The 23,060-nt window shown below is 33.5% G+C and overlaps 1 protein-coding gene and 1 long non-coding RNA gene across 2 annotated transcripts; both read right to left on the reverse strand.

Moving 5' to 3' along the window:
* Nucleotides 1-6,247: 6,247 nt before the first annotated feature.
* LOC115696966 (cannabidiolic acid synthase-like 1) lies at nt 6,248-8,066 on the reverse strand. The gene has a single exon (XM_061118929.1). The coding sequence runs from the start codon at nt 8,037-8,039 to the stop codon at nt 6,402-6,404; it is 1,638 nt and encodes a 545-aa protein (XP_060974912.1). The 5' UTR covers nt 8,040-8,066; the 3' UTR covers nt 6,248-6,401.
* Nucleotides 8,067-16,116: 8,050 nt separating this feature from the next.
* On the reverse strand, nt 16,117-17,484 carry LOC133029232 (uncharacterized). The gene is made up of 2 exons (XR_009683384.1): nt 17,364-17,484; nt 16,117-16,345 (listed from the first exon to the last, which is right to left on the reverse strand). It is a non-coding gene; the product is annotated as an uncharacterized LOC133029232 (long non-coding RNA).
* Nucleotides 17,485-23,060: the final 5,576 nt, after the last annotated feature.

The following is a 23,060-nucleotide window of genomic DNA, read 5'->3' on the forward strand; positions in this document are numbered from 1 at the left end:
GCTTCCAGGTCGGCCTGTTTTCAGTGTTGGTCGGCTGTGGTGTTGACTCGAGATTGCCTTCTGGGATGCTTTCAGTTTTTCCTGTGCATTCCACCACAAAGTCGGCCAAGGATTGGCCTTTGGTAGCTGTTCGAGGTTGGAAGTTGATTTCGTACTGCCCCAATTCCACCGCCCACTTGAGTAATAGTCTAGAGGCATCTGGCTTTTGCAGTATTTGTCGTAGTGGTTGGTCGGTGTACACCCGAACAGAATGAGCTTGAAAGTAAGGTCTTAGCTTTCTTGTTGCTAAGATGAGGCAGTAGGCGAGCTTTTCTATCAACGGATATCGGCCTTCGGCCTTGATAAGTCTTTTACTGATGTAATAGACTGGATGCTGCACGCCATCTTCTTCTCTGATTTGTACGGCGCTTATGGCATGCTCCGTTACTGCTAGGTATATCCCCAGTTCCTCACCGTCCAGAGGTTTAGAGAGGACGGGAGGTTTTCCGAGCTGTGCCTTTAGGTCTTGAAAAGCTCTTTCACATTCTTCTGTCCACTAGATCTTTTTGTTTCCTCGCAGGATGTTAAAGAATGGGACACATTTATCCGTTGATTTTGACACGAATCTGCTAAGTGTGGCAATTCGACCAGTTAGGCTTTGTACCTCTTTGGTTTTTGTTGGCGAGTTCATATCCAGGAGGGCTTGGATTTTTTCCAGATTGGCTTCAATTACTCGAGCGTTGACGATGAAGCCTAGAAACTTTCCCGAGCTGACTCCGAAGGAGCATTTTAGGGGATTTAGTTTCATGTTGTATTTCTTGAGGACTTTGAAACATTCGTTCAGGTCGTCTATATGCCCCCCAGCCTTTCTGGATTTGACGAGCATATCATCCACGTAAACTTCCATATTTCTGCCGATCTGATCTTTAAACATTTTGTTGACCAAGCTTTGGTATGTAGCTCCTGCGTTTTTAAGACCAAATGGCATGACTTTGTAGCAGTAGAGACCCATATCTGTCTGGAAACTTGTATGCTCTTGGTCTGGTGGATGCATCTTGATTTGATTGTATCCCGAATAAGCATCCATGAAGCTTAATATTTCGTGCCCGGCTGTTGCATCGACGAGCTAATCGATTCTTAGAAGTGGAAAACAGTCTTTAGGGCATGCTTTGTTGAGGTCTGTGAAGTCAATACAGACTCGCCATTTCTTGTTCAGCTTAGGCACGAGTACAGGGTTCACAACCCAAGCCGAATAAAAGGCTTCAATGATGAAGTTGTTGTTGCGCAGCTTTTCAACTTCGTCTTTCAGGGCTACTGCTCGTTCTTTATCCAGCAATCTTCGTTTTTGCTGAATTGGCCGGATGTTAGGATCGATATTCAGGACGTGCAAAATAATAGAAGGATCGATTCCGGCCATATCCGCATGTGACCAGGCAAAACATCTAGGTTTGCTCTAAGAAATTTTATCAATTCTGATTTTACTTCGAGCAACAAACCCTTTCGATTTTCAGCTTTCTGGCCGGGATAGCTGGATCGATCTCGATCTCTTCTAATTCTTCCACAGGTCCAACATTGCTGCTTGGGTCCCCAAGTCGAGGATCCACATCTTCATCCTCGCCTTGGGAAGTTTCCTACTTGGGAATATTTATTCCCTTGTCCGGGCTCTGGCTGGAGGATACTTCCTTCTTAGCCTTTGCCACAACAAGGTTATAACATTCTCGAGAAGATTGCTGATTCCTTCTAAGACACCCTACCCCGTTTTTGGTTGGAAACTTCAGGCACGAGTGGAATATTGATGTGACAGCTCTTAAGTCATACAAGGCTGGTCGGCCTAGCATTATGTTAAATGCTGAAGGAACATCCAATATCAGGAATTGTGCCATGATAGTTATGCTCGTCGGAGCTTGTCCAACTGTGAGGGGTAGCCGGATTTGTCCTAGAGGCGCAACTCCTTGGCCGGAGAAACCATAGACGGGCTGAAGGCATGGAGTCAAATCCTTGAGCTGGAGCCCCATCTTCTTGTAAGCAGTCTTAAACAGAATATTTGAAGAAGAGCCATTATCGATCATGGTCCAGGACACCATTTTATTTGCTATCTGGACTTCCACGACTAGCGGGTCGTTGTGCGGAAATCTTATCTAGACAGCATCTTCGTCGTTGAATGTTATGGTTGGCTCTCTTCCCCGTGGAACTTTGGGCTTCCTTTCTTCCACGGCTAGGATGACTTCTTCTTGCTCGTATTGAGCTGTGCGGGCATATCGTTCTCGAGCGTCGCCCGTGTCTCCAGAGATGTGCCGGCCTCCAATGCTGACTTGCAAGTGTCCATCTATTGGCGGAGGCATCAGATCCTGGTTATTCTGACCTTGGTTGGCCTTGACATACTTCGGTAAGTGCGGGTTGTTTTTCTTGATCAGAAGTTCTATTTCCCACTTCAAGTTGTAGCATTCGTTGGTGTCGTGGCCGTAGTCTCCATAGAACCGACAAAACTTTGGCATGTCCCTTTTGCTGGTATCTTTCTTCATGGGCCCGGGCTTCTTGTACGGAATTAGCGATTGAGTTTCTATATACACACTTTCTATATCTTCAGTTAAGATAATGAATGCAGTGTGTTTGGCGCGATCACGGGGAGTCTGTCCGGGTTTTTTGGTGAACTTTCCCTTCTTCCCGTTTCCTTGCTAGTGGTTGTTTCCTGAACGCTTGCCACTTGAATTGCTGGAATATTGGGGAAGTTGGGCGGATGTTCCAGTAGAAGGAACCTTCGTTTTGTTCGATTTTTGCTCACCTTCTGCTCAATGAATGGCTTCTTCGAGCTTGATGAAACCTTCGGCCCGGTCAAGGAAATCGCTCATTGAGTCGACCGGTCTGTTTTTCCTTATATCCTTCCATAGTTCGCCAAGGACTTCAATGCCCCCCAGTATCGCGGATAACTTTCCATCCTCGGTTACCCGTGATACCTTGATCGCTTCCGTCATGAATCTACTGATGTACGCCCGGAGTGGCTCGCCTGGTCGGTGTTTTACTTCGACCAAATCTCCCAGATGCAATGGGAGTTGGCGTGAGGAAGAGAATTGTGCATGGAATTCCGAAGAGAAGGTCTTCCATGAACTAAACTTTCCAAGAGCCAACTTGAAATACCATTGCTGTGCGGCCTCTGACAGAGTGGCGGGGAAGATTCTGCAACGTACATCTCCTTGTACCCCTTGTAAATCCATTTTCATCTCAAAGTACTTGAAATGGGAGAGAGGATCTTCTCTCCCAGTGTACTTCTTCCACGTTGGCATCTTGAACTTGTGAGGTAGTGGCAGGAGATTGATCTCTGGTGAGAAGGGAGTTTCGCATGCACGGTCTAACTCAAGATCATTGTTACGCTGCCCGGCCATGCAATGAAACATATTCTTCAGTTCGTCGAGCTGGGCCTGTATGGCTGGGCTGACTTGATTGGCATTCTGGTCGGGTTGGATTACGTCAGCGTCTTTCTGACCGGGGATTTGAGTATGGGCTCCGGACTGCACGTTCGTTGTAGTATTCTGCTCGTCTGTTCCCCTTCTTCTGTTTAGGTCGTCCCTTAGGTCATGGGTCTTTCCCAACCTATCGAACATAGAATAACCTGACTGCCTTAGCGATTGGTTCGCTTGGTTGGCAGGTGGAATGGCTCCATTATTTTGCGTGGATCCGTCGAGCATGACTCCTCCTGATGAATTCCCAAACAAGGTTTGTCCGCCTACCTCTTGGCCCACGAGTGGAACTCGTGACTGGGGATTGGACGGCTGACCGTTGGTTGTCTGGGAAGCATTCACCGTTGGGTCATCCTCGATTTCTCCAAGGGGAATGACGCTCGGCGCTTGTTGGCCTACAGTCTGATAGGCTCTTCGTATCAGCACAGTGGCTTGCCAACTACGATTCGATCTCTGCATGGTGAGCCCTTAATGCCTCCATCTCTTTGTCTCTCCACTCGGTGAACATACGCCTCTGCTCGTCAAACGTGAGGTTTACTGCGACATGTAATTCCTCCTGATCGTGATGCAGGGTATTGTTGTGACCCTGCATGAGTCCGAGCGTAGCGCGGAGGTTTTCCAATTCGGTTGTGTCTCCGATGGTCGTTTGGGCATTGATGCCTGGTGGAACAGTCGTGTTATGAACGCCCTAACTGTGTGCGGAACCGTTGTTTCTGGTCTCTTGCACACCAGGCGCAGTTTCAGTAACAGGAGTTGTCCCACCATTCACCACGCTTCCCATCTGTCCAGGATTGACAGCGGGTGGAACCCTTGAACTCCCTGGGTCATGCAACGTCGGATCCATCGTCTGTGAGTTTGTTGGGTCGTACAGGCCTCTACGAGTTTATACCATCATGTCAAAGGAGCGATCTGTGATTCTTCTCTCAATGAAAGCACCAAAATGTTGACTTCGCTTTTAGCCAACGACAATGAGTATTTTTGATAAGTGATAAACGATATGTCGTAATAAGAATATGTAGTAAAGCAATAATAAGACATAGAAATTTTATAGAGGTTCAACCCCGAGCAGTTCGGTAATAGCCTAATCCTCGTTAGTTGTATTGACTTAAGAATAAGGAAGAAGATTCCTTTTCTTATAGCTCTTACAATAATATCTCCGAATATATAATTCTTAGATAGCCTCAGCTTATAGCATTTCGGCGTACAATTTCTCCGTCCTTTGCCCAGTGAACATTCCTCACTATTTATAGGGCAGGAAACTTGAGGAGGAAGAGTTTCCTCTCTCGTTACAATGCGCATAAACAGAAAGATCGTGTGATCAATGCTGAATGCAAGGATCCTGGGATTGAGGCTGAATACACTGATAGTGGGATCGTGTGTATGCTACATCCACGTAAGTTGATCCCTGAGTTATAGGGATTGAGCTGGTGACTCACGATGCGTTTAGTTGAATTCGCTAAGTATTGCTCATTCTGCACGGCTCGTTGAGTATTCCATTTTGGATATGCCAGCGAGGCATCCTGCTCGGCATATTGACCCGAACAGATGCTCTAAGTAGAGTCCACGTGTCACCATTCTCGTGATGACATGTCAGAGTGCCAAATTTGGGATAACAATTATGATAGACTTACATAGAAAACAAAAGCAATAAATAAATAATAAGAACACAAAGGTTTCTACGTGGTTTTGGAGTTAAAATTCTGCATAGTCCACAAGTCAATATTATTAGATTTCTGATACTGTTTTAGGGCCTTTTCTTTAATGAATTTTTTTGTGCCCTTTTCAGTACAACTTGCTCCTATTTATAATTGCATAGGAGGACAGTTAATTATAGATTTGAATGATATTTTACAACAATAATCCCCTGAAATTATGGGATTGGATTACATCCCACGTAAAATAAATTTTGTCAATATCTGAGAATCACACAGCTTTGATTGGTTCGTTTCTACTGGGTCAATGCATACGTGTATTAAATATGTTATAAAGCATATTGTCCTCAGACATCTCGCTAGGGACATAGCAATAATATCCCCGGCAGCGAGTTAGAGCTTCTCTCATAGCTTTCTGAGGTTAATAATGTAATTCTCGTCGTTTATGCTATTAAATACATAATACTCTGTCTGAGAGACTTGACTCGGTGGTGCAATGAATTTTGCTGAAAGATGTTTGAATCCGATTAGCAAAGGTACCATGAGTATGTCTTCCTGTAGCGAGATACATATCTCGCCATTCAAGTTTATTCAAATATTAGACTTAGTTTGTATAATGTGTATTATACGCAAAGTGTTTTAGCAGTCATCATGCCTGATCTTCATCTTCTCATGCATAGCGAGGTTGATCCCTCGCCTTGTACCTTTTATCATAGAATGATTTCTCATCAACACACGAGACAATAGTTTGTATATCCTTATCTCGCTTAAGACTTTACAATCAACAAGTTATAAATATTGTCCACCATCTCTGCATTTAATCAGTTGTTCCATTCAAATACTCATTAATATAATTACTATTAATCGATTCCTATTCTCGCATTTTGACACTTGTCCTTCTCTGAAGCGCTAGCTGAATTTTGGGTATAACACCTTGAAAAGGACAGACCACTAACTAAGCGTAAGTACACCACATTGTTGATTATTATATTAGTAGAAATCACGTGTACTAATAAATCGTGGGAGTAGTATTTAATCACATAATCTTGATTACTTTCCACTGTGTAGACAACACAGTAATCAACAATAACAATATGATAAGGATTTAAAAGAATTTATAAATCAACCAAATAATCATGAAACAAACATGTGGACCGAGTATTAAACATGCAATACAATAATTCTCTTCTTTTATTGATAAGTGAAAATTTAAGATAACATTAAAATAGAGTTTTAGTTAAGGCACAAAAACCCAACATTATTTATGTTATAAGGACTAATAATTTGATAAGAGAAATAGATCTATTTAAGATAATTAATGATGACGCAGGGGAAGAGGTGGAATGCTTTGTTCGTTTCTAAAGAAATTATCGGGATCAACCTTGGTTTTTACTTTTACTAACCTATTAAAATTTTTACCAAAATACTTTTCACCCCAAATACGTGCTTGTGTGTAATTATTAGGACTCTCGAAATTAGTTTTTCCTAAATCAAGGTCCCTATAATTGAGATACGCCATTCTTGGATTTTGGGACACATAAGGAGTCGTGAAATTATAAACATTCCGAATCCAGTTTATATGCTTTTCATTATCTTCTTGCTTCTCCCATGAAGCTATGTACCAAATTTCATACATGATTCCAGCTCGATGAGGGAATGGAATTGCTGATTCTGAAATCTCATCCATTATACCACCATAAGGGTAAAACACAAACATCCCAACTCCTACATCTTCTTCATATAATTTTTCCAAAATTGTGACCATTGCGGTTTCTGGAATCGGTTTCTTAACATAGTCTAACTTAATCGAGAAAGCCGCCTTCCGCCCACCTGATCTATCAAGCAAAATTTCTTTTTTAAAATTAGTTGTGTTGTAATTTACAACACCACTGTAGAAGATGATAGTATCAATCCAGCTCAACTGTTTGCAATCTGTTTTTTTAATACCCAATTCAGGAAAGCTCTTGTTCATCAAGTCGACTAGACTATCCACTCCACCATGGAAAATGGAGGAGAAGTAACTGTGTATTGTTGTCTTATTCTTCCCTTGATTATCTGTAATATTCCTGGTTATAAAGTGAGTAAAGAGTAATAATTCTTTTTCATACATGTAAGCAATATTTTGCCATTTGTTAACTAACTTGACAAGCTCATGTATCTCCATGTTCTTTTTAACACTGAATATAGTAGACATTGATGGGACAGCAACAAGTCTAATTTTCCACGCTGCAATGATTCCAAAGTTTTCTCCTCCACCACCACGTATAGCCCAAAACAAATCTTCCCCCATGGATTTTCGATCTAAAACTTTTCCATCAACATTGACTAAGTGCGCATCAATGATATTATCAGCCGCGAGGCCATAATTTCGCATCAATGCTCCATAGCCTCCTCCACTAAAGTGTCCACCCGCGCCAACAGTAGGGCAGTACCCAGCAGGAAAACTAAGATTCTCATTGTTCTCATTGATCCAATAATAAACTTCTCCAAGGGTAGCTCCGGCTTCAACCCATGCAGTTTGGCTATGAACATCTATTTTGACCGAATGCATGTTTCTCAAGTCTACTATAACAAATGGGACTTGAGATATGTAGGACATGCCCTCAGCATCATGACCACCGCTTCGAGTTCGAATCTGCAAGCCAACTTTCTTGGAGCATAGAATAGTGCCTTGGATATGGGAGACATTTAAAGGAGTGATGATAACAAGTGGTTTTGGGGTTGTGTCAGAGGTAAATCTAAGATTTTGTATGGTCGAATTCAGGATAGACATATAAAATTGGTCGTGTTGAGTGTATACGAGTTTTGCATTTGTTACATTGGTGGGAATATATTGTGAGAAGCATTTAAGGAAGTTTTCTTGAGGATTAGCTATTGAAATTTGGATATTGAATGAGAGAAAGAAAAATATTATCTTGCAAACATACCAAAAACAGAATGTTGAGTACTTCATTTTTCTTTAGTCGTAATGTTGGCAATTACTATGAATGGAAAACTATTCTATTTATAGCTTTATAGATTGGAGTGGGGGTAAAGAAATTAACTAAATATTTTGTAATTTGATACTCATTAAATATTCACATGCCGTAATTTCTTTTTTACCAAAATTAGGCACCTTTGTTAGGTGCAGCCCTTATTAAAAATAAATGTACATGGTGCATTGAATAATTGAGCATCATTTATTGATGAAAAAAAGTTAAGATGATTTTTTTAAATTTCCTATGGAAAAAAAATTTGTTATGACAAGAAAGAGCTTGCAAATATTTATCTATGGATCTATTTGTCTTTTTTTTAATAAAGTTATAAGAATCACTCATGAATTTACAATGCAGACATCCACAAATAGCACAGAAATCTCCTTGAACTAGGATAGCTCATTGTATAACCGAATAGCATGTTTTGTCAAACTTTGAACTTCTAAAGTAAGCGAGCAACATGGGACAAAACTACCCCAAGAAATTTAGACAATAAGGCTATAACGTCTTCAAACTTCACACCAAAAGAGCTAGAGATTCAACACGTAACACTAAAAAACTACACGCCAACTCATATACAAAATGGTCCACAAAACATCTACAAAAAAAACATGGATAAAAAAGAGTAATTTGCGACATAAATATCAAAATTTAACTTCCAGTTGCAAATAAATACCTACGTTTTATTTTTGGCGCTAATAATACCTAAGTAATATTTTGGGAACTCTGTAGGTACTCGACCATTAAATATTAAGTCATTATCCACGTGTCATTTTTTTCTTGGTATATTTAATTTAATTTTTTTAAAAAACAAAAATTTAATAACTTAGACCAATTAGAAATGGTCACGTGGTAATTTACTTAACACTTAACAGTTAGGTACTTATAAATATTTCAAACTTATAGCTTAGGTATTATTATCGCCAAAAAACACACTTGCAATTTTATTTTCCACTCATTAATAATTGTAGCTAGAAATGTATAGTATATTCAAGTTATTTAATCCTATAATAATCAATACAATCAATAATATAATCATCCTGTAAGTGGTAAAATTATCTTACATCAAGTACAATGACTTAAGTTCCATCATTCGAAAAAACATGATAATTTTTTTGTATTTTATTTGTATTAATTTAAGCTTTCAAATTAATTTAATAATTTGAATTTCTTTTTTTTTTCATCAAGTACAATGACTTAAGTTCAATCATTTGAAAAAACATAATAATTTTTATTATTTTATTTATATTTAATTTAAGCTTTCAAATTAATTTAATAATTTAAATTTATTTATTTTTTCTAAATAATAATTTTTTTTTAAGATTAATTACTATGGAACAATTCTTATATTATAAAATTTTAAAGTTTATAATTATTGTGGTGGAAAATTTTAAGTTTTTATTTGTTAATATATATTGATGGATGTATTACATAAAGTGTAATAGTGAACAATAAAATATCACATGCAATAATAATAGTAATCAAATGAAAAAATTTGTCAAATAAAAAATTGAATATTAAATTTTGTCATATAAAAAAATGCATAATAAATAGATGAAAAGTTTTGCAGTAAAAAATATTTAAATGATCTCGATTACCCTCGATCTCATTAAAATTGAATACTCTATGATAACTTTGAATAATTATAAGACGTATAACATGGCATTAATATCATCAAAATATAATAGTTTATTGTTGAAAAATTTATTGGATGTGTAAGTGCACATAATTACAATTTATTTATTATGCAAGTACATACAATAAAACAAAAGTTAATATTTCTTTATATATATAATTTTTTTCTTCCCTTGGGTTAGTTATTTTTTGTTTTATTTATTTTAATTTGTTGTTGGCGACATAAAACAATATTGGGTTGTTTTTATTTTATTATTAGTTATGTGAAAAAAAATATTAAATAATTTAATATTTAAAACTAACCAATCCAAAATAAATTAGATTGTGTTAACGCAAATTTTCGTTAACTAAATTTAAGCCTAACAGTGACAATCTCACATAGAAAAAATAAAAGATGTAAAATGAAAATATGAACACACAGGATTTTTTACGTGGTTTTACAGTTAAAATTATGCATAGTTTACGAGTCAATCTTATTCAGATTTCTGACAGTTTTCTCAGAGCCTTTTTTGTATGCTTTTTTCGTCCACTTTTTTGATCTTACTTGCCACTATTTATAATCACATAGTAGGCAGTTAATTACAAAGTTGACTGTAATCTTTTTACAACGATCATCCCCTAAAATTATGGGGTTTGATTACATATCACGTTGTGTAAATGCGGTTATTATTTGAGAATCATATAGATGTGATCCTCCCGCATTTATTGGATCAAAATGATCGTGTATTTGAATACATCTTTAATTATTGTGTTTGAGGATGTCCCTACAGGAGCTTGGTTCCAGTGACCGTGATAGCGAGCTGGAGCCTTTTTCCTTATCCTTCCGAGGTCGACAATGTACGCCTTGTTGCTTCTTTGTTTAAAAGTTTATCACTTTATTTGGGACAATCTTAATTCTTGTTATTAGAGTTTCTCGAAGCTTGCCATATCTCTATGATCTGATCCCAAAGTTATAGGGATTTCTTTGGTGACTCACGATGCGAAAGCTGAATTTGCTAAGTGTTGGCGTGCTGCGCGGATTGCTCACTGCCCGGCTAAGAGGACTTCTTCCGAGCGAATGTATGTGGTGCTTTGTTCGGCATATTTCTTGCGAGCAGGTACATAAAGTTGATTCCACGTGTCACCATCGTGTGATGCGACGTCAAAGTACAAAATTTGGATAACATAGAGTTATAGAGAATTTTCAATAGGTCGAGTTGTATATTTCTTAACCTGAATATCTAACACTTTGGAATCTCCTACATCAATGAATAATAAAGTAGATAGTGGAGGAGATTAAAATTCACAATTTCTCATTTTTATATTTGAATTTATTTTATTGTTCTTTGTTATTCTTCATTTAACTTTTGTATTCGTTATAGTCATTTTTTAAAATTCTAATTTTGATTATCAAATAGAATATAAAATAGAAGGAAAATTATTGTAAATGGCCCTAAATCATAAGACTATGTTAGTTTATGTCCTCATTTAAAAAAAAAATATAGGAATGACCCTAAACCATAATATTATATTAGTAAATGTCCTCATTTCAAAATCATTAATTTTTTTTTAGAATTAGAAGCAAATTACTAAATATTATGGTATATCTATATTAGTTTTTTTAAGTTTTTTTTTTTTATTATTTTAAAGTTATGTCAATTTTTTTTAATTTTTTATGAGTTGTTTTGGGTTGTTGGTATATAGATTTTGTTGTACGGTATATTTCTATTTTGTTATATGGAATATTAATATTCTTAGATGATATTTATTTTTTATTATGATATGTTAATGTATAATAGTGGTATCTAATTTTATTAGCATAATAAAAATATTTTAATGTATGTATATAATTTTATAATTAGCATGCTACATATTTTAATTATTATTTTTATAGTTTTTGATTGTATAATTATTTATTTTAAATAATATTTAATTAGTTTTTATTTTATTATATACAATGGTATACATATTTTAATTGTCGTATATAATTTGGTTAGTATAGTATACATACATATATATATATATTAGTAATCTATATTTTTATTATTCTTATTTTTTGTATATATGTTTTGGTGTATGGTATATGTATTTTTTGTTATACAGTATATAATTTTTTTAAATAATTTTTAAATTCCATTTTCTATTGTACTTTTGTTGACATGATATATAATTTTATTAGCATCCTATATATTTTTATTTTTATTTGTTGTTATTATTATATATATTTCTATTGTAAGGTATATATTTTATGTTATATGGTATATAAGTTTTATTGTATAGTATATCATTTTATTTTAGATAATGCGTGTTTAGTTTTTATTTTAGTATACATATGTGATAATTTTATTAATATGATATATATAATTTTTTAATAATATTATATTATTTTGTTTAATTTTTTATTATAGGTACATACGTTTTCTTGTATGGTATATGGTTTTTCTTGTCTATAATATATCATTTATTTAATATGATATTTAGTTTTCATTTTATTATATATAATTTTTTTGGTATGTATTCATATTTTAATGGTGGTATATATAATTTTGTTAGCATGATATATATATTTTTTGAGTATTAATTTAGTATTGTTATAATTTCTTTGTAGTATATAATTTTATTACTACGGTATATTAATTTTTAGTACTACGATATATCTAATACTGCTGTATATATTTAAATGATCTAATACATTTATTTATTTTTGTTACAATATAATAATATGCAATACTAAAAAAATTATGTAACTTAATTTTATTATTATATATATTTCTTTTAAAAAATATGTGATAAATGTATTTTGATAATATTTATTAGCTAATTTATTAGATTTGGCAATTTTCTTAATTTTTTTAAAAAGTGGACATTTACTAACTTAGTTTCCAAATTTAGGGTCATTTTGCATCTCAACCCAAAATAGAATATTGGTACTTGATAAGTAGTCCGTGGGAACGATAATTGGTCTTACAGTAATAACCTATAAAAGTTATTACGCCTACTTGCATAGCTCTTAATTATAGCAAAAAAAAAGAAAAGAAATATTAATAAAAAAGAAAAAGTGGAAGGTGCCATAGGCACCTATATCTGCAAACTAACATAGTGAAAAACAAAACCACTTGAGGCTAGAAGTAGCCATATGGATTCGAGTCCCAGGTTAAACATGTTGTAATATATAAACGCTTAAATAAAAAAAAACATAGTGAAAGACAAATGGATCGAAATTCAAATTTCTCAATATACACTGACCTTGCCACAAACTCCCAAATCGACATCCCAATTTCTGATATCATTAACCTAAACCCCAAAATCTGTAATTCCCAAAATTTTGTTTTAGCCTGTGGAACATTGATTCTCCACTGACACTAGAGATCTAAAGCAAATGGGTGTCTCCCATTCAGTAGTGGTTTTGTTTCTTTCTTGGTAGTTTCATTTTATATCTAGTAGGGCAATATGTGAGATGTGCAACTTCTGACTTGGGTATACCACAACTCTTTTCCTACGGTACATCAACTTACGCTTAGATGCTTATAAGAGTTTCAGCGGACAATAGTAAAGACTTCATATTTTATTTGATCGTCTAGGCTAATAGTTTAATTTTTTAGTTTTTGGTGTACAAAATTATCAAAATTGCATGGATGCTTCGACTAAGGAATGCCATATATATGGTATCTGCAGGTAAAGGCTCTTAATCTTTGTCTCTTTGCCACCAATGATTAGAGGTGGTAGCGACTTTAGTTGGAGGTCCGTAAGTGGTGGCATAGATTGTAAGTTTAGAAATCTAATGTCAACCTATGAGCAGGTTGTTACTTAAGATGCTATATTTTGTGGGATGGCCATTTATCACATGTTAAATGCTAAGAAAATTTTGAGATAGCCATGTCAACATATGAGTTGGTTGTTTCTTGTAATCCTTCTGATGCCTAACTTAATTTTGTAAGTTTATTTTATTAATTACTAAAATATTATATATTTAATTTAAATTTATTAATATTTTATTTTTTTTCTTTCGAATTATCTCAAAATCTAATTTATAGTACGCTTATAATTATCTCAAAACCTAATTTATTCAGTTTCATATCGTTTTTCCTTTCAACTCTAATTTATTTTTATTTAATTTAAATTTTATTGATATCATATACTATTATACATATATATTTTGCTTTTCTATTCTTTTCTCTTTTGTAGCTTTCATGATTTAGATACAATTGATCTTAGGTGTTTTGAATTTTTAAGTCTTGAATTAATTTATACCATTGATATATTATTAATTTTAACATCTTTTTTTATAACAATAATATATTTTGATTACATATATTGAGTCAACGATTAGTTTTATTTCATTTTTATTATATATATATATATAGGAAAATTCTAAGGTGAGAGCATTACTTTTACTCTCACCTGTAAGAGCATTATTAGACTTTTTATTGGTTGAATAGGGTGGTTGTATGGTATTAACATGTGTTGTTGAGTGGGATAGTGTTTGGTATACATTTTTTTTTTTAAAAAAAAATTATATTGTGATTTTACCTTCATCACCTCAAACTCTTTTGTTTCTTTATTATTTTAAAAATATGTTGTTTTTTTATACTCATGCAAAGTATGACTTTTTTTTTTGCTTAACTATGAAAAGTATGAGACTTACTTCTCAATTTTTGAAATTACTATTATTCATTCATAAATTTGTATCATTCATAAATATGTAATATTAAGCCTAAATATTTTTAGACTTTGCTAAGCAACTACATCTTGTCTTATAAGTCTTAAATTTATTTTTTCAGTTTAACTAATTAATCAATTATTGAGCAATTTTTTATTTTAGAAAACCTTTCTTTCAATTAGTGTAAAAAAGTAAAGAAGAAGAAGTGATTAACAAATTGATGAGTAGATACAATAAATATTAAATAAATTGAATATATTTTCTAATACTCTATATGTCATTTTTTTTTATTGATTTAATCTATATTCAAAACACTTTAAATCCAAACACACAGAAAAAAAAATAACAAATGTTATAAAAAAACACATAAATAAGAAATTGTAAAAAAAAAAAAAAGAAAAGAAAAACTGCTACGTGCACATTACAAAAACTATTATAGCCTTTAAAAAAGTTAAAATAATAAGAATATTAATTTAATAAAAACTGCTACATGTATAACATTTATGTGGGTTCAATTTTAAAAAAAGATAATGGAAAAAAATCTAATACAACACTCCTATGATAAACAAATAAATTAAAGTCATTCGATTGAAAATCAAGGGTTATAAAAATACCCTTATTCATAAGAGGAAAAGTGGTGCTCTCACTTAAAGAATACCCTATATATATATATAAATATATATATTAAAGAATATACTTCATATTATATTCTTACATTTTTATTTTCTTTAATCTTTTAATTTTGTATTTTAGAATAATACGGTCAAGTTATTACTTTTAATTTTAGAATGACCTTTATTTTTACCTATATTAATTTTTAATATGGTTGTATACATTATTTATTAATTGGAGGGAATTGGGTAAAATACTTATCAATAGAGATAGTAATTTATAGCCTTGATTCAATATAATATATGTCAAAAATTAACTTTTAAAAACTACACCATAATTAATATATTTATTTATTTATAATTAATTTTGAATATTATTAATTATAGATTTAACTAACAAAACTCCAAACCTAACTCCAAATCATAAATTTTTTAATTTTTTTTGTTTTATATCTATTAAAAATTTAATTTTAATTATATATATATTTTAATTTTAAATTTACATAGAAAATATTTAATTAAATTTGTTTTTACAACAATAATGGTACTTATAGAAAATTTGAACATGTGTTCAACTTATATTAATTAATATATAAGTACTCTTAAAACAATTAAAATGTCATGAGTTCAACCTGAAATATTTTCTTTTCTTTTTTTCTTTATTTATATTTAATTTAAGAATTCGATTAATTTAATAATATAAAAATTATATCATATTATGTTAATTAATTTACTTTTGTATTTTAAAATTTCAAATATAAAATTAATGAGTTACATTAATTACATTATTTATATAATCATACACAAAATAGTATATAATACATATTCATAATATCATTACTCTTGAATTCAGTTTAAGGTCAATTTTAAATTTATTTGTAATTTCTAAATATTAAATTAATTATTTAATTTAATTACACTATCTATATAAATCATGCATGAATTAGTTAGTATACACATATATAATTAAAAAGCAAACGAATATTATTACATTCGAAAGCACATTGATATATTTATATTTGATACATAACAAAATGTAAATCAATATGAATCAATTTACACAACATAGTTATTCTAGCATGCTTGGTAAGTTATCTTATCTCTTGTTAAATAACATGATGTAACGCCTTGATACTTAGGCGCGCTACAGTTATTTTCTAATTAACTTCCTCACCTAAAATTATCAAACTTTATAAATACTTATATTTACATAATCGCGATCTCGAGTTTAAACTTTTACAAACATAGCCAAAATATTTTTACCAACATGTCGCAGAGCGACTGCAAAATACTGCCCAAGATGTCCCGAGATCGAACACCCCAAGTCGCCCGTCCTGACATGTATAATCACCATCTAAGCTTGGAGCTCACTCCTGTTCAGCCTTCGCCTTTCCTGTACCTACACATAAAAGTAGCAACTGTGAGTCAACAAACTGAGTAAGAAAAGTATATAAAAAAATAATATATTACGGACTTGTATTTAGGCGCCCATACGCTTATATACAAGGCTTATCAGATAAGTAAGAATGTTTATTACTAAGGTACAACCACTGTACCACATGCACTACGTACCGCTACTGTACGAGTGTTGGTAGGATTTGACCCGTACCCTCCGTACCTACCCGTACCAGTATTGGTAACACCGTACTGTACTCTTTAAACATCATACACTATACTAATGCACTTAGTACCACTACCGTACTAGTGTTGGTAGTGTACAACTGACAATAAGCATGCATATAAATCACGCGTACACATAATCACATATATAACATGTTCTATGCTATTCTTACCTCGTTTCTGAATTTAAGTGAGTTGGCTGACCTGAACGAAAAATCTCATGAGCTGGATGGATGTCGTAAGTCACATTTGCATAAACTGGTAAATATATGCAACTAGGGATTCTACTGTGGGAAACTATTATAACAATACCCTACGTATAAAAAAATTAACTAACTAAGGCCCTGAAAATAACAAGAATCGACAAATAAAACTTTTCAGGAAACCTGCCCCTAATCCGGTTAATCGATTTTACAGGCCTTGTAAAGCCGGTTAACCAATTTGCACTAGGTAACCCAAAAAAGTTTAAAACTTGTCAAATTTGCATCCAAACGATGGCAAACCTTCCAGAACAATTGTACCAACCTGAAATAATGTTTTCCAAACAATAACAGCAAGACACATACACAAAATCCAAACATGTTATTAATGATCCAAGTTTGAGTTCTCAAACTTGAACTTGTTCATTCACCACACAAAACACCCTAACCAACCGCTAGAACTCAATTCCATGTCAATTAGAATCTAGAAACTGAACCACAAATCAATCTAACTTTAACAGCCACTACACTTAAAATTGCATTATCAACTCAAAATTAAAGCTTCAAACTACACAAATATTAGAGCTCTAGGGTTACCTTTGATTTACACCACTTAGATTCAACTATGATCTCTTTAAAATCAAACCAAAATCCTAATATTTTGGTGGGTTCTTGCTAGGCTCGAAGGGAAGAGAGAGAGAGTAAGAAAATTTGAGTTTTTTCATCTTTTTTTTTTTAATTTTTTAATTCCTCTAATTGTTGGATAAATCTTAGGCTGAATAATCTAAAGTGGCCAACTGTCACCTTTAGGATAAGCCACCTCATCCCATAAAATGAAATTACCAAAATACCTTTGATCTTTCAAAATAAGCAATAGTAAGCCTAGAGATAAAATGGTCAAAAGACATAACCCCGATCAAACTCGGTATTCTAAATATTCCTTATGTTTGTCCCGCTAAGAAAAAGATTCTAAACTTACCCATGTGACACAAACGATCATCCATCGCATTTTCTGTCGTCGTCGAGCAAAAATCATAAAATTTGCATAATTCATAATTTATATATGTAATACTCCTAGAGTTTAATAAAATATTCAGAAATGAAAGATTATAACTTTAGTGCCCCTTTCTAAAAATAGGACTCACAACATAATAAAATCATGCATAACTATAAAAATATCAATAATAAATGATAATTGCTTTCAATAATCCATATTCTAACAGGCGGTCATTACACATGAGTTCAATCCTTGACACCTACATTTGATAATTTTATCCTATTTATTTATTTCGTCTATTTTTTATTTTTTTTGAAGAATGTTTTATCTCCTCTTTATCATTCTCAATAGCGGTGGTCATCCAATCTATTTTGTACTATTTTGCTCATAGCACATTCGATCTATGCTAAGAACGAATTCTATATTTTAGATCCAATCAAAACTACATAATAACTCAAATCTAATCTGTTATACCCGAAATTCGGCTACCATCTCAGTCGAGGACACGTGTCAACATAAAGGGAATATGGATCCATTAAATCGCATTTTATGGGATACCTCATTAATTACGTAAATATCAGAGTATATTTACAACCTGCTGACTGTAAGGTCTTATGCGAGAAAAAAATATACAAATTGTTGCTTAGTATAATAACGAAAAACCATATGTCGTTGAATGTGAATAGCGAGGCATCAAGTACGTTAGATCTAGGAAGACGAAAGCGACACATATCGACAGCGGAAACACTTAGTGTATGACTACAAACTAAGTATAACAGTCGAGTTGGCTCGAGACCCAATAAGCGAGGTGCTCATCTCGCTATGGGAAGGCTTCCTGTAACTTCTCCAGTTAACTTCAGACACCTTCTCAGTGAGACTTACAATCCTGACGAGTCAGCAGCTAACAGTCAAATGAGCCTTGAGAAACTCTATTAACAAGAATTACGATTGTCCCAAATAAAGTGATAAGCTATTAAATAAAGAAGCAACAAGGCGTACGTTGTCGACCTCGAAAGGATAAGGAAAAAGGCTCCAGCTCGCTATCACGCTCACTGGAACCAAGCTCCTTTTGAGACATACTCAAACAAAAAAATTATAGATGTATTCAAATACACGATCATTTTGATCCAATAAATTTAGGAGGATCACATCTATATGATTCTCAAATAATAACCGCATTAACACTACGTGTTATGTAATCAAACCCCACGATTTTAGGGGATGATCGTTGTAACAAGATTACAGTCAACTTTGTAATTAACTCCCTAGTATGTGATTATAAATAGTGACAAGTAAGATAAGAAAATGGGACGAAAAAATCATACATAAAAGGCCCTGAGAAAACTATCAGAAAATCTGAATAAGATTGACTCGTGGACTATGCAGAATTTTAACTACAAAACCAGGTAAAAAATCATGTGTGTTCATATTTTTCATTTTAAATCTTTTATTTTTTTTAGTGTGAGATTATCACTATTAGGCTCAAATTTTGTTAACGAAAATCTACGTTAACACAATATAATTTATTTTGGATTAGTTAGTTTTAAATATTAAATTATTTAATATTTTTTCTCATAACTAATAATAAAATAAAAACAACCTAATGTTGTTTTATGTCGCGAACAACAAATTAAAATAAATAAAACAAAAAACAACAAACACAAGGGAAGAAAAAAATTATATATATAAAAATATTTAGTTTTGTTTTATTATGTGTACTTGCATAACAAATAAATTGTAACTATGTGCACTTACATATCAAATAAATTTTGCAACAATAAACTATTACATTTTGATGATATTAATGCCATATTATAGGTCTTATAATAATTCAAAGTTATCATAGAGTATCCAATTTTAATGAGACCGAGGGTAATCGACATCATTCAGATATTTTTTACCGCAAAACTTTTCATCTATTTAATATGCGTTTTTTTATTTGACAAAATTTATTATTCAATTTTTTATTTGACAAAATTTTTCATTTGATTACTATTATTATTGCATGTGATATTTTATTGTTCACTATTATACTTTATGTAATACATCCATCAATATATAATAACAAATAAAAATTTCAAACTTTCCACCACAATAATTATAAACTTTAAAATTCTATAATATGAGAATTTTGCCTTAGTAATAAATCTTAAAAAAAAATTAAATTATTATTTAGAAAAAAAAAAAGAAATTTAAATTATTAAATTAATTTGAAAGCTTAAATTAAATAAAAAAAATGATCATGTTTTTTCAAATGATTGAACTTAAGTAATTGTACTTGATGAAAAAAAAAAAGAAATTCAAATTATTAAATTAATTTGAAAGCTTAAATTAAATATAAATAAAATAAAAAAATTATCATGTTTTTTCAAATGATTGAACTGAAGTCATTGTACATGATGTAAGATAACTTTACCACTTACACCATGATTATATTATTGATTGTATTGATTATTATAGGATTAAATAACTTGAATATATTGTACATTTCTAGCTACAATTATTAATGAGTAGAAAATAAAATTGCTAGGGGTTTTTTGGCGGTAGTAATACCTAAGCTATAAGTTTGAAACATTTATAAGTAACTAACTGTTAAGTGTTAGTAAATTACCACGTGCCCATTTCTAATTGGTCAAAGTTATTAAATTTTTTTTTTTAAAAAAATTAATTTAAATATACTAATAAGAAAATGACACGTGGATAATGACTTAACATTTAACGGTTGGGTACCTACAGAGTTTCAAAAATATTACTTAGGTATTATTAGCACCAAAAATAAAACTTAGGTATTTATTTGCAACTGGAAGTTAAACTTAGGTATTTATGTTGCTAATTACTCTTTTTTTTATCAAATTTTATTTTGTAGATGTTTTGCGGACCATTTTGTATATGAGTTGGCGTACAGTTTTTTAGTGCTACGTGTTGAATCTCTACCTCTTTCAGTGTGAAGTTTGAAGACGTATAGCTTTATTGTCTAAATTTCATAGGGTAGTTTTGTCTCATGTTGCTAGCTTACGTTAGCAGTTCATAGTTTGACAAAACATGTCATTTGGTTATATAATGAGCTATCAGAACGATCAGCCAGAACCTTCTCACGAAAATAAGAATGGAAGGCAATCATTAATTGATGAACGAGAAATTTTTCATAAAAAAGGAGAATCTTGGGACTTAGCCTGGAGAACAAAGGTCACCAGCGAGGAATCACCAACGTTCTTCCTGATCCCATAGAGCGAGGGCTTGTATAGACCCTAATGGCGAAAATACAAACAACCACACTCAGGGGGAAAGAGTAGAGCGTGAAGAAGCAAGTGTGACCTCGAGGCGGTCAAGGACCCACAGTCGGTCAACTCGAAGAGGAGAAAATACTCAATGAGCTAATGATCGAGAAAGCATGGGAACCAGTACATCCGCGGGTCACTCAAAGACAAAGTCTATGAGTAAGACGAAGTATATGAGTAGGATGCAATCTATGAGCAGGATGAGGTCTCTCAGCAATTACTCCCATCCAGATCTGTGAGAGCACTTGAATCGAAAGAAACCTAACATTCACCAATAGCTCGGTCCAAAGTAAGAGGATCCCATCCAATTACAAATAAACAAGCTGGAGGACAAGTTTAGGAGATATCAAGTGGGGGATCTAGTGAGACAATCTTGATACGACTCAAACGAGGAACTTGAGCCGTATCATCCAGATATCATGAGTACCCCTTTTCCTTCGGGATTCAAAATCCCGCATGTCTCATCATATGACGGAACTACTGATCCGGTCTCGCATTTGAACAAATTTAATACAATAATAGGAGTGAGCAATGTGATGAACATTTTATGTTGTATCTTGTTCCCCACCTCGCTTGTTGGAGCATCGAGCAGCTAGTTTAACAAGTTTACTTACCATTCAATAAATTCTTGGGAGCAGCTGTCTAGGGATTTCAAGAAACATTTCCAGGCTGCTAGGGATAGACGACCCGAAGCGACCTCGCTAACAAATATAAAGCAGTAGTCTGGAGAGACACTTAAGGCATACATAAGTCATTTTAGCACGGCTGCAGCTAGGGTTAGGAATTTAGATGATAGTACACAACTTACAGCACTTCAGGCGGGGATCTCTACTGATCCATCAACCGCATGGGGCGAGCTGTGGGACGACTTACAAGGTAATCCAGTAAGAAACATGACCGAGTTCAACGAAAGGGCTCAGGTATTCGTTCAGAAAGAAGAAGCCCAAAAGGAAATGAATTTGTTGGAAACAAGCTCGGGAAGCAAACCCAGCAACGTTTCAACAAGTATTGTTTCCATGAGAATTGATAACTCAGGGTCTTCTGGTTTGAAGAGAAAGGACGGTTCTAAGGAACCATCAAAGGATTAAAAGAAACAAAAGCCAGTGTATACTATTTATACCGAGCTTAATGAAACTTGAGAGAATATTTACCTTGCACATGAGCAAAAGGTTGCCTTCGGCAAGCCCGAGCCCATGAGAAATGCGAGGAGTAAAAGAGATCCTAACAGGTATTGTAAATTCCATAAGGATATTGGGCATACGAACGATGAATGTTGCCAATTCAAAGATGAGATAGAAAGTTTCATCGCTCGAGGCCACTTTAAACAGTACATGATAAAATAGGGCCACAGATACAACCAGCCCAGTCTGCCCAATAACCCAAACAATCAGGGGTTACAACCTCTTCCTGTTGAAGGAGAGGACATCCTGGTTATTTCAAGAGGGCCACATATCACAGGGGAAAGCAATAAAGAACGGTCAGTTGGCATTTGCCCCAAAACAATCCAAGAAAGTGAAAACCGAAGAACCACCAATTATATTCATGGAGGAAGACGAGAAAAATGTGAGATATCCTCACGTCGATCCATTGGTGATTACCATTCAACTCGCCAATAAAAGGATCAAGAAAGTGTTAATAGAAAACGGGAGCTTAGTAAATATCCTTTACAAGGAAATGTTGAGAAAGATGGAGCTCGAAAAAGCCAAATTGAGGCCTTGTATGGTGAATCTTTGCAGATTCACTAGGGACATCATTGCCAGTCTAGGCATAATTGAGCTCGCATTGACCTTGGGCAAGGCATCCCTATCCGCCACTGTTACGCAAGATTTCCTAGTTTTCGACCAGCCATCGGCTTACAACATATTGTTGGGTCATCTAGCATTGATCGGACTAAGGACAGTCAGTTCGATTGAGCACCTATCTTTGAAGTTCCAAACACCAGAGGGTGTGGGAGTGGTCCGAGGCGACCAGATGCTGGCTCGTGATTGCTATCGCATAGAGTTGCAGCATAGGAAAGTC

This window comes from Cannabis sativa, chromosome 7 (assembly GCF_029168945.1).
Source record: "Cannabis sativa cultivar Pink pepper isolate KNU-18-1 chromosome 7, ASM2916894v1, whole genome shotgun sequence".
NCBI classification, from domain to species: Eukaryota; Viridiplantae; Streptophyta; class Magnoliopsida; order Rosales; family Cannabaceae; genus Cannabis; species Cannabis sativa.

Coding starts and splice junctions, on each gene's coding strand:
- LOC115696966 (XM_061118929.1), bottom strand. CDS start 8,039: ATGAAGTACTCAACATTCTGTTTTTGGTATGTTTGCAAGATAATATTT.